Source organism: Meles meles, chromosome 4 (assembly GCF_922984935.1).
Source record: "Meles meles chromosome 4, mMelMel3.1 paternal haplotype, whole genome shotgun sequence".
NCBI classification, from domain to species: Eukaryota; Metazoa; Chordata; class Mammalia; order Carnivora; family Mustelidae; genus Meles; species Meles meles.
This window is the reverse complement of record NC_060069.1, coordinates 114,295,581-114,308,916: the sequence shown is the minus strand read 5'-3', so window position 1 is coordinate 114,308,916 and position 13,336 is coordinate 114,295,581. Positions and strand designations below refer to the sequence as shown.

At 36.4% G+C, this 13,336-nt stretch overlaps 1 protein-coding gene across 2 annotated transcripts in view; it reads left to right on the top strand.

Annotated features, from left to right (window-relative positions):
- The window catches only part of ADGRG7 (adhesion G protein-coupled receptor G7), an 80,056-nt gene that overhangs the window by 48,932 nt on the left and 17,788 nt on the right, over positions 1 to 13,336 (top strand). For both annotated transcript variants that reach the window (XR_006818048.1, XM_046002769.1), the window contains exons 12-15: positions 1,465 to 1,811; positions 2,484 to 2,574; positions 7,574 to 7,729; positions 9,814 to 9,970. Coding sequence is in view for 1 of the 2 variants with exons in the window: in XM_046002769.1 (XP_045858725.1) it covers positions 1,465 to 1,811; positions 2,484 to 2,574; positions 7,574 to 7,729; positions 9,814 to 9,970 (751 nt within the window). In the remaining variant the exon portion in view is untranslated. The remainder of the gene's footprint in view (positions 1 to 1,464; positions 1,812 to 2,483; positions 2,575 to 7,573; positions 7,730 to 9,813; positions 9,971 to 13,336) is intronic.

The window sequence follows — 13,336 nt, the reverse complement described above, 5'->3', positions numbered from 1 at the left end:
TTTACTTAATTTAATATGTTTATGGAAGCCTTACTCTTTAAATGTAATGTAAGCTAAATATTATACCATTTTGTTTTAAACTTATAAAGGTAGTTTAAAATTATATTTGGCTTTATTGTTTTAAAATCCATACTTGATTTTTTTATCTAAAATACTTCTTTAAAATGCAAGAGAATTTCTCCACCTTTGAACATGGATTCATCTACTAATGTGCAATAGTTTCCTATTTCTGAATGTAAAAAAATCCACTTAGAGCCTTTCTATATATAGCCTTTGTATATGTTTGTAAATCTAGAGGAGAACCTATTGTCTATTGTGGTAGAAGAAACTGTCCTAAAAGTTAGTGGCTTAAAACATTAATTTCTTATCTCTAATAATTCTGTGGCTTCACTGGGCTCAGCTATATGGTTCTTCTGTTGGTCTCTCGTGGGTCTCCTGTGAGGCTTCAGTCAAGTGGTGGGTAGAGTTGGACTCACTGAGGCTCATCTTGGATGCTGGGACATCTGGGTCTTTCTCCATCTCCATATCACCCCAGAGGATTCCTATGTGGTTTCTTTAGCAGGTTAGCTAAATGTTTTTCCTGGTCGCTCAGAACTCCCAGGAGAACCAAGGGGAAAGCTTATTAATACTTTCATGGGAAAAGTGACTTTATGGGATCCTTCCTCTATTAAAAAAAGATTTAAAAACTTTAAAAGTTTTAAAACTTGTGTTTTATAACTGTACCGGTATAAAGGTGAACATATTAATATATGCTCCTATTTGTATTTTGACGTATAGAAGTTAATTCTTTCCCCTTCTTTTTTTTTCTTTTTTAAAAGATTTTCTTTATTTATTTGAGAGAGAGCATGAGAGGAGAGAAAATCAGAGGGAGAAGCAGACTCCCCATGGAGCTGGGAGCCCAACACAGGAATTGATTCTGGAACTCTGGGATCATGACCTGAACAAGAGGCAGTTGCCTAACCAACTGAGCCACTCAGGCACCCAATTCCCTTCTGGTTTTAAAAGGAGTTAAAACTTTGCTGTGGGTCATAAAAGTATCACTGGCTCCAGTAGTGCTTTATCTGCTGAATGAGTTCATGGTAGTGGCCAGGCCTTCTGGTGCATTTCATTAGTTAGATCAAGTCACAGGCTGGCCCCAGGAGGGGCTACACAGAGTATGGATACCAGAAAGTAGCATTCGGTGGGGGTCCTCTCTGAAAACTAGCTGTTGCCTTTGATTACAACACAGTTTGACAGAAGGATATATCAACCTGTTTTCTCTAAGTCACCTCTTTGTGGAAATGGGACAACAGCAAGCTCTTATGGTGTACTCGGGAAGGTAGACTTACCAGCTGGCCCACTGGGTTACGAGTTGCATTTCCACTGGATAATAATATTTCTGTGTTCTCTCACAGTTTCACTAGAGTTTATTTCTTGTGGCTGTTTTGTTTATTTGTTTAATCATATATACTTCTTTGTTTTCAGGAAGGTCAGAAAAACTTCAGTAACCTGGGTGTTAGTCAGTCTGTGTGTATCCATGTTGATTTTTAACCTCCTCTTTGTGTTTGGAATTGAAAACTCCAATAAGAACTTAAAGAAAAGTGATAGTGACACCAATAAGCCTGACTCTAACAGAAATGAAATGCTGAACGAAGACACTGTGTACGTCCAGAATCCCAAGTGCACTGTGGTTGCTGCGTTGCTGCACTATTTCCTGTTGGTGACGTTTAGCTGGACTGGCCTCAGTGCTGCACAGCTCTATTTCCTTCTCATTAGGACCATGAGGCCTCTTCCTCAACGTTTCATTCTGTTCATCTCTTTAATCGGATGGGGTAAGCATTTGCCTTTCCATTTACTCAGAAATTTAATTTTGTTGAAATAACCTAATTTCAACAACCTAACGGCACAAGGGGAGATGGAAATCCAGCAGTCACTAGGAGTGTGCCTTCTGCCTGGTTGCTCACACTCCTATTTGGAGGAAGATGTGATCAGGCAGCTGTCCTAGTCACATCCTAAGCTAACCTCGAGATGTTAATTTCCTTTAACATCTCTATTAGTTTCATTTGAAATTTAGACCATGTATGATTAAATTTCTAGCTACTTAAAAAAAAGTTTCGAGAACATCAAGAGTGACTCTAACAAAAATAATTTGAAAAATTTATTGGGTTCCAGCAAAGAATTGTGTGAATTATATCTAATTTAAATTTATTCAAGGGAAAGAGGAATTAGGCAGTTTAAGAATGGAAATTGTGGTAAGAGTTACAAAGAAATCAGAAATGTGTAAGATTAGTAGGTACAGCCAAAAATAAAAGAAAGAGGCCAGCAGTTACCGAAAAATTATGTCCTTCATCGACGCACATCCGTAGATCATTTAGTATGTTGGCTACAGTGGAAGAAGAGTACAGTCTTGAAAAGGGTCATATGTGTAACTCATTAATGTTCTTCTATAATTAATTCCAGTCTTGAATAAATTATTAATTCAATGGCTCTCTTTTACCACATAGGTGTCCCGGCTATAGTAGTGTTTGTAACAGTGGGAATTATTTTTTCTCAGAGCGGTTCACAATGGGAGTTAGATTACCGACAAGAAGAAATGTGAGTTTATATATATATATTTAAATGTCCATTTATTTGATATAAGAGATTCAGTGATATCTAGTCCAAGTGTCACTGTATGTATGTGTCCCACATTATAAGTATCATAAGTGAGTATTTCAAATTCTCAAACAATACATTATATTTTAAATGTAGGGACATGAAAGTTTCCTATGATAAATCCTTTTGTAAAGCTAGTTATTACCTCTAAATTTATAACCTAAACTTTGTTGTCTTCTTTTATTAAGGCTAAAAACCACAGGACACAATATGTGTGCTCCTTAGTAACCCTTTATCTTAGTTTTCTTATCTAGGAAATGGGAATAACAATGATAGTAATGTCCACTCTGAGGTCACGGTTAGGGGTCAAAAAAGTGTGAAGATGTTTTATAATTTGAAGAGCACTATCTGTACTTATGACTGGTTTTATGTTGATATGATTAGAATGAATGTTTTATGATGACTTATCACACATAAAAAAATTCTCCCTGAGATTATAGTGTGAATAGTTGTTACTAATGGAAATACCCAACTGTATGGTGTTTGCTTTTTCTGTGAGGTGGAAGGGAAGAAATCTGAGCTGAGGGGTGCCTGGGTAGCTCAGTGGGTTAAGGGTCTGCCTTTGGCTCAGGTCATGATCTCAGAATCCTGAGATCGAGCCCCACATTGGGCTTCCTGCTCAGTGAGGAGTCTGTTTCTCCCCCTCCCTCTGCTCTTCCTGCCTGCCTGTGCGCATTATCTCTCCCTCTTTCTCAGATAAATAAAAGTCTTAAAAAAGAAAAAAGAAATCTGAGTTGAACTCCTTATGGGTATTTCTTTTTTTTTTTTTAAGACTTTATTTATTTGTCAGAGAGAGAGGGAGGGAGGGAGAGCACAAGCTGGAGAGAGGCAGTGAAAGGGAGGAGCGGGCTCCCAGCTGAGCAAGGAGCCCGATATAGGCCTCCATCCCAGGACCCTGAGATCATGACCTGAGCCGAAGGCAGAGGCTTGACCAACTGAGACTCCCAGGTACCACTTTATGTGTATTTCTGCTACCAAATGGCAACTGCTCTATAATTTGTCCTCCCCTCTCCTTTTGTAATTCAACCATTCTTACCCCTTGGGTTCCACCTTAAGTCTAAAAGCAGCTAAAACAAAACAAAACAAAACTCTTGGAAATGTGCCATACAGCCAAGGGAAGATTGTGGTGTTAGGGTGCATACCTGTTTTCAAGGTTGACCATGCCCAACTTAAGAATAGGAGGCTATCTACCTGGCTTGGTTTTAGGAGCCAAATACTCCAGGTACTACATTTTCTGTTTAATTATGGTTAAATATCTTTTAATAAATTAAAAAAATTTAATTCCACAATTACAGATCAGGAGTTAGATGTATCTCACAGGAGAGGTAGTTCCGTTCAAATTGCATCACTGGTTTCCTACCTTAACTTTGGGACAGAACTAGATCTACTCCTATAAAAAGCCTTCAGGAGAAAGAAGCTTACCATCTTAAATATATTCACACTGAACTATGAATAATTGAGAGCAGATTCTTTCCCGAGTATGCTGTTAAAAGTTAGGGAAGACACAAGGTGATGATAATAAGGGAAGTTGGGAAGAGAGGAAGGATGTCTAATGTAACATCTACCTTCTCTTGGACCCATATTCCCCACCTTTTATCCTATACACGTGGATCAAAGATCACATTTCTTTGGGATATATATAGAAAGAGGAGGAATTATTATTATTATTATTATTATTATTTTTAGTTATCCTCCTAGCAATTGCACCACCATATACCATGCTTTCCCCCAACTGCTCCCAGCTCTGCCAGTCATACCTGAAACCCCTAACCCACTTGCTATCTCTGCAAGAACCCAATTATGGGGTGACTTCAAGGTAGGACTTACTCTTCATTAATGCTCCATCTCCTGATTGTTGGTGCCATCATCACATAACCTGTTTCAGACTTTTCTGAAGGGTTGGGGTCACATGGGAAATTATAATGCCTGAGGGGGAAATTCTTTCCAAGTGTATGCTATATATGATAACACTGTCTTCATGATCTGTTTCATGGGGCAAAATCACTTGGAGCTAAACATTTCATCTGACCTCCACTTGTAATGCTCTCTAGATGTCAGTTCCATAGCTTTTTGTCAGATTAGCTTCCACTGTGTGCTCTCCAGTCTTAATTCTAGAAATTCCACTTTATACCTACAAGGGTTAGTCTGACTTCAGATCCATCCATCTCCTAGACAGTCTATTTCTCAAATCTGAGTTATTAAATTCAGAAAAACCATGGGAGAGGCTGTCATGAGAACAAATTGAGCATGACTATCTCTCCAAGTAGTACAGAGGATAGAGGGGCTGAGAAGGAGTTCTGTCCTAGTGCACAGTTCCTGACCACTGTGGATATCTAAGCTTATTTCCCTCCAGGTCTCCCTACTGGTAAGAGGTGGCTGAGGAATCCTGCATACATTCACAGGCGTGAGGTCACGCGCGCACGTGCACGCACACACACACACACACACACACACACATACACGTCTATAATACAAACAGTAATCCTCAGAAATGGTATTGTCTAAAGTTGAAACAACTCAAGACTCATGCAGGTAAGGATAAATATTTATCTAATTGTTTGATAATTAACAAGTCTGCCTTTATCCAATAGAGTTGTATTATTCTATTTTCTTCCTCTATCTTTTCTTCCTCCTTTAAACTCTTTAAGCTGCATAGATAAGAAATGTGTTCATCTTCTTCATTTGAAACTTCTGATGGTGACTTACTTAGTCACCAAAGAAGCTTCTAGAGTTCTGAAAGTACTTCTCAGAAGGATTTCATTAAATTCTCATCAAGTGCCCTCCCATTTCTTCTGTGTAGGAGATGGCAGAACAGAGAATGACAGTAAGTTTGTTCTCCAGTTAGCAATGAAAAGAATGCCAGAAGTCCTGAAGATAAACTCACTAGCTCTCACCTATTCTGTCTGTTAATGGAGTATAGGCATTCCTTTTTACTTTTTATTTCATTATAGAGACTTGAACATCCCGGTTTCCTTCTAGGTCATTCAGATTAGAAATATGATTTCTAATAATTTAAATTATAACAACATTCCAATACAAGACAATTTAGAAATCCTTTGATGTGTATAATAATAGTGTTATACCTGCAGGGAAAGAAAACATACATTAATTGAATGCCAAATACATGCCAGGGCTTTTCATGTCATTTTGTAATACCCAAATGCCCACCTGATACTGGCACTGGGGTGTCTAATGGGACATCTTGTGGTCTTCCCTCCCAAACCAGCTTTTCTTATCATCTTTCCTATTTCAGTTAATGATAGTTGCGTCCTTCCCAGTACTCAGACCAAAGAATTTGGAATCAGTCTTAATCTTCCTACGTCTCACATCCAACCTAGAAATAAATCCATTGCTTTACTTTTGCAAATATGTGGAATCAGACTATTTCCCAACATTTCCTCTTCTCACCCAAGCCACCAGATTATTGTAATAAACTCCTAGCCAGTTTCTTACTTTTGCATGTGCTCTTCTATTATCCCTGCATCTAGCAAGACTAATACTTCAGGGGACGCCTGGGTGGCTCAGTGGGTTAAGCCTCTGCCTTCGGCTCAGGTCATGATCTCAGGGAGCCTGCTTCCTCCTCTCACTGCCTGCCCCTCTGCCTACTTGTGATCTCTCTCTCTCTCTCTCTCTCTCTCTGTCAAATAAATAAATAAAATCTTTAAAAAAAAGACTAATACTTCCAAACTCAAGATAGATAATTAAATAATGGGCAGAAGACATGAATAGACATTTTCCCAAAGAAGACATCCAGATGGTGAATAGATACTTTGAAAAGATGCTCAACATCACTCATCATCAGGGAAATACAAATCAAAACTACAATGAGATATCACCTTACACCTGTCAGAATGGCTAAATCAAAACACAAGAAACAACAAGTGTTGGCAAAGATGCAGAGAAAAGAAAACCCTCTTGCATTGTTCGTGGGAAAGCAAATTGGAGCAGCCACTGGAAAACAGTATGGAGGTCTTTAGGGTTTTCTATATATAGCATCATGTCACAAAGAAGAAATTTTTGGGTTTTTTTTTTTGTTGTTCATTGCTAATATCTGATATCTAGAACTAGATATCACATAGCATATATCCTATTAATACTTACCAAATAGATGAATTCATTCTTGTGATAATGCCAAGAAGTGATTACTATACTTTACTGATGAGGGAAAAAAAAAAACCCCAAAATACCACCCAAATCATTTGCAACAATAACAACAAAAAAACCTCAAACAGATGCAGTGAGGTTAAATAACTATTAAAATATTCTTAAACATTAAACTTTTAAAGATGTCCACTAATAAGTGACTATGTAAATAACCCAAACAAAATAATGGAATAGTATTTAGGTATAAAAAATAATGACAGTCTTTATAATCACATCTAGAGTGATCTTCGATATGCTGTTAAGTGATAAAAGTACAATATGTTTCTATTTGTTTAAAAATCAGAAAAAAGTATTCACTGGTATATGCATAACCTAAATCCAGAGGAATACACAAGAAACATTGATTAGCACTTGTGATAGAAACTAGGTGACTAGGGATAGTTGTAGGGAGGGATAGTTATAGGGATAGTTGTATCTCTATGATGACTTGTACCTTTAAAATTTTGAGTCATCTAGATGTGCTACATGTTCACAAATGAGCGAAAACAGTAACTTGCCTAAAGTCAGACACCTAGTGAGTGATAGAATGACATTTACATTTGAGACTGCCTGATTTAAAAGTATTTTCTTTTCATTAGCCCATATATCAAGAAATATGGTAGAACTAAGTATTTCTTTTTTTCCCCCTAGTGGATGAATTCTTGAAAGTCATTTCAAATATATAGAATGCAAAGAGATATTGGGTTTTAGCAGTTCTCTCACTAACGTTACGAGCACAGAGAATCAGTATGTATAGCTTTTTTAATCTACTAAAATCATTTTTTTCTCCTCATAGCTGCTGGCTGGCAGTTTCAGGAAAAAATGGTCTTATAACAAGCTCGTTGTTGTGGTCATTCATGATGCCTATCACCATTATCCTCATCAACAATATTGTTATATTTATTATCATTATAGCCAAAGTGATATGGAAGACTAACCAGAATCTGACAAGGTAAGAAGATTGCCCATTAGTGGGATGCTCCCAGGCAATACTCATGTAGTACATAATACACCACCACAATACATCCACAGAATCTAAAAGAGTTTCAGACTTCTGGGACAATGACAAGGATATGTGGTTTGCAGGGTGGATTTTCTTTTAAATTTTGTCTTGGAAAGTAAATCTTCTCATCTTCCAATAATATGGAACTGCATTAACACACTTTTGTGCTGTATGAGCCCAACTAAAAACTAAATCCAAAGACTTCAAAAAAAGAAAATTTCTCCCCCAATCCCAAATATTCAAGAAATCAGATTTGAATCGTTAAGGAAATGAGAAGATTGTGAGAAGATGCTGGTAACTACATTTCATTTTACAAACTAGTAGCTTCAGGTTATATTTTGCATGTGTTTCTTGAATCTGATAGTGGCTTTAAGTTTTTAAAATTAGTTTAAAACATGAAAATTGGGAGATTTAAAAATTATATTTTCTCTTGAAAAAATTGGAACATCTGGCAACATTGTGTCCACATATCTGCAGGTGGGACATGTGCACTCTGGCCTATCAGTTCCCATGTGTTCTTCTTACTATAACCTTCCTGACCTCAATAAACCTTTTCATTGTTGTCCCTGGTAAACAAAAAGCTTTCAGTGGAGAGGTAAAGAACAGAAACTGTTAAACAGGTATACTCTCCTTATTCATACCTTCAACATCACAATTGGTTAGAACACAGTGTTAATGAGGCCATGAATCCAGGTTTAATTTTAATAAGACTCCGTTTACCCCCAGTACATTTATTATAAGCACATCTGTGAGCTTTGTTGGTCACCAAGTGGATTCATTTGGTATGAACAGTTGGGTGAAAACAACTGACATTAGTGGGAATATCATCTTAACTATGTGCTTTACTGATCAAGAGTGAGTATCCTCTTTCCGATATGAATGGTAATCCATATTGAGGGGAAATGTGGGGCAAAAGACTATCATTGATAATCACTCAAACCTTTGTTTTATTAGCAGTGCAGAAACATCTTGGTAAAATCTTCTTAGCCTAATTGCAGAGTAAGTTATATTTCCTTTATACAAAACAGTATCATTTTGGCCACAGACAGCAACAAATTTGTATTTCTAGATTTTGGCTGATGGTTCATGGTTCTTAAATTGGCTTAGTCACAGTAAAAAGCAGGTTACAACTTAATTGTTTAACAAATTATCTTTCATGTATCAGATAGCCTTTGTTGCATAACAAACCACCCCAGAACTTACTGGCTTAGAGTGACAAATATTTATTATTTGTTGTAAGTTTGAGTGTTGGTCAGGTACTTGTTCTGGTCTTCACAGACTTGATTATGGATGGACGGTCTAAGATGATTTATTTTTGTGTCTGGTGGTGGTTGGGCGGTTGATTTTGAGTGGAAGCTGCTCAATTGGGAAAGCTAATCTTTGTTCTGTGTAGTCTTTCATCAATAAGGCCAGTACAGGTTTCTCAATATAGTGGTGTCAGGGTGCCAACGAACAATAAAAAAAGGCCAGCTCTACTGAGCAAAATGCTTTCAAGCTTCTGCTTGTGCCAGTAATTGCTGAGATCCCATTGGTAAGTCATATGGCTGAGTTCAGATTCCTACATTTCTATATCTTAATAACCTTTCATTCTTATATCAACCTACATCATGGCAAGGTCCCAGATGCCCAGAAAAGGATTTTCTCACTAAATATCTATATCTATATCTATATGATATCTATCTATCTATCTATATATATATCAATATAATCATCAAGATAAAATTCCTTTCCAAAGAAAACATTGATTTGTGTGTGTGTGTGTTTGTGTGTGTGGTGCTTGCTTGCGGTAGTGTGTAAAGGACTGTTTATTCCTGAGCTTTTAAGCAAGTATCACTGTATTCCTTAATGAAGCTTGCTAAATCGGATTTTACCCAGATGTAGGTCTAACATGGTTTTCTACCTAATGCATAATATTGTTAAATACTATATATGGCCATCTGAATATTCTCAATTATAGGGTAATACTGATATTAATAAGTAAAATGATATTAATAAATAAAACCATGTTTTATTTCTTGCTTTCTCTTACCTAGCACAAAAAAGGTTTCATTCCTAAAGAAGATTCTTAGTACATTATCTATTACAGTTGTTTTTGGAGTTACCTGGATTCTGGCATACTTTATGCTGATTGGTAATGATGACGTCAGGAATATCTTCAGCTACATGTTCTGCCTTTTCAACACTACTCAGGTATGGTGTGGATTAGTCTGAAGGTAGCAGATCCTGCAGTGGTAGGGATGATATTACCCTGGACTAAACTAAAGGTAACTTTAAAGGTCATTGAGTGGACACCTTTAGGAGACTTTTATTTTCCTTTTGAAAAGGAAAGAAAGCTATTTATGACTTATCTCGTAAGGTACAGTTCATGGGCACAGTTCATAGGATATAACTGTAGTATGGTTAGACCACATTAGTCCCTCTTCTCTTAGCAGAAGAGGTTTTGTCCAGCAACTGGCTTGGCAAACACCTCCTGATTCCTTTTCTCCCATGTGATAGGTTCATGGCAGCTGTAGTTGATACAGTTGATACGGATAATGTTATGGTTACTGTTGGAGCTTAGACCCCTGTGGGGTTGGCTGAATTTTTTTATCTCTCTTTTTAAAATTTTATAAGATTATGTCATTTATCTTAAAAAAAAACTTTATTGAGGAACAATTGGGACTAATTGGCAGATACAATTGTATATATTTCAAGTGTATAACATGACAATTTGATATACATATATATTATGCAATGATTACCAAGATCAAAATAATTAACACATCCATCACCTCACATAGTTGTTGAGGATTTAGGCATTTATGTTCATCAGGGATACTGGCCTGGTTTTCTGTAGTATTCTTGTCTAGCTTGGTATCAGGGTAATGCTGACCTTATAAAATGAGTTCGGAAGTGTTCCATCCTCTTCAGACTTTTTGAAAGAGTTTGAGAAGAATTGGTATTAATTATTTTTTAAATTCTTGTTGGAATTCACCTGTGAAGTAATCTGATCCTGGGCTTTTCGTTATCAGGAGGTTTTTGATTACTTATTCAATCTCCAAACTTTTTAGTGGTCTGTTCAGTTTTTCTGTTACTTTGTTATTCAGTGTTGTTAAGTTGTGTGTGAATGTTTTATTTCATTTCTTTTAAATTTATTGATAATTGCATTATGGCCATGAATTGGTATATCTTGATAAAGTATTTATCCTTGGAAAGAATGTGCATTCTGCAGTTGTTGTGTGTAGTGTTCTAAAAATGTCAGTAGGGTCAAAGTGATTGTTAGTAATGTACAGATTTTCTATCCTTACCAATATTTTTGTCTGTTTCTCTCGATTGCTGAAAGAGGAGTATTAATATCTCTAACTGTGATTGTGAATTTTCTATTTTCCCTTTAGTTCTGTCAATTTTTGCTTCATACATTTTGAAGTTCTGCTATTAGATCCATATACATTTATGGTTGTGATGTCTTCTGAGTAAATTGACCATTTATCCTTTGAAAGTGTTCCTCTTTAACTCTGAGTACTCTTTGTTATGAAGTCTATTTTATCTGATCTCCAACCTTCTTATGCATATTGGCTGAATTGTATATATATTTTAAATCCATTCACTTTCAACCTGTGCTTTTACATTTAAAGTATGTATCTGGTACATAGCAAATAGGCAGGTCTTACCCTTTTGTTCATTCTGACAATCTCTGTCTTTTAATTAGAGTGTTTAGTACATTTAAAGCTGATGTAATTATTAATATGGGAGATTTATATCTACCATTCTACTATTTGTATTCTGTTGCCATTCTAGTTCTTTATTCCTCTGTTAACTTTCAGTTTTGAAGGATATTATCCCTGAATATGGATAATGGGCTGATAGTTTTTTTTTCCCTTTTAGTGTTATGAAGTCATTTCACAAACTTGCTCCAGTTTCTGATGAGACATCCTGAATGTTTCATATTTTCCCCCCCATATGTAATGAATTATTTCCTTTGGTTGCTTTCAAGATTTTATCTTTATCTTTGATTTTTAGCATTTTCCTTTGCATTTATTCTGCTTGGGGTTGCTGAGCTCACAGAATTTGTTTTTTTCTATCTTTCACCAAATTTGAGGAATTTTCTTTATCTTTATTTTTTCAAATAGTTTTTCCTATCCTGTTCTTTTACTTTTCTCTTTTTTAGGGACTTTAATTATATGTATGTTGGACCATTTGATATTTTTCCACAGGTCTCAGAGCTGTTTATTCTTTCTCATTCCTTCTTGCTAGTCATCAGATTGGATTATCTTAGTGAACCATATTCAAGGACATTTATTTTACCTTTAGTCATTTCCAGTCTGCTGTTAACTCTATCTAGTGATTTTTATTTCAGATATTGTACTTTTTTAGTTTCACAGTTTTTACCTTATTATTTTTCATAGATTTTATTTTGCTGATATTTCCTAATTTTGGCTCATTATGAGTACATTTTCTTTTACCACACTATGCATATCATCATAACACTTTAAAATCCTTGTCTACTAACTCTGACATCTGGGTTATTTTAGTCAATATCCATTGTTTGCCTTTTTGGTTAGTATGAGCCATGTTTTCCTGTTTCTTTAGTATGAACCATGTTTTCCTGTTTCTTTATATGTCTAGTAATTTTGGTTGTTTCCTGGACATTATAAATAATACACTGTAGCAACTCTTCATTCTGTTTTATTTCTACCAAGAGTGGAGTTAGCATATAATTAATTTAGCTGGACTAAAACTGAAAACTATATCTCCTAGGGAAGACAACAGTGGAAATCTCTGCTTAGTTATTTTAGTCTCAGACATGCTTCTTAGACTTCACTCCATGCATTTATAGGTCAGAGGTCAGTTAGAGATTTGGACAGAATTTATAAGCAGAATCTGGAGCTCACCCTCTCTGTTTCCTCCTGGATATTCTGAATATTCTTACTTATTTTTCAGATTCTATAGTTGCCCTAAGCCCTGTTTTCCAGTTCTTCAACCTAGCAAGACAGCCTTTTTTAAAAAAATTTGTTTATTTTCAGCATAACAGTATTCATTGTTTTTGCACCACACCCAGTGCTCCATGCAATACGTGCCCTTTCTATTTCCCACCACCTGCTTCCCCAACCTCCCACCCCCCACCCCTTCAAAACCCTCAGGTTGTTTTTCAGAGTCCATAGTCTCTCATGGTTCATCTCCCCTTCCAATTTCTCCCAACTCCCTTCTCCTCTCCATCTCCCCATGTCCTCCATGTTTTTTGTTATGTTCCACAAATAAGTGAAGCCATATGATACTTGACTCTCTCTGCTTGACTTATTTCGCTCAGCATAATCTCTTCCAGTCCCGTCCATGTTGCTCCAAAAGTTTGGTATTCATCCTTTCTGATGGAAGCATAATACTCCATCGTGTATATGTACCACATCTTCCTTATCCATTCGTCCATTGAAGGGCATCTTGGTTCTTTCCACAGTTTGGCGACTGTGGCCATTGTTGCTATAAACATTGGGGTAGAGATGGCTCTTCTTTTCACTACATCTGTATCTTTGGGGTAAATACCCAGTAGTGCAATTGCAGGGTCATAGGGAAGCTCTATTT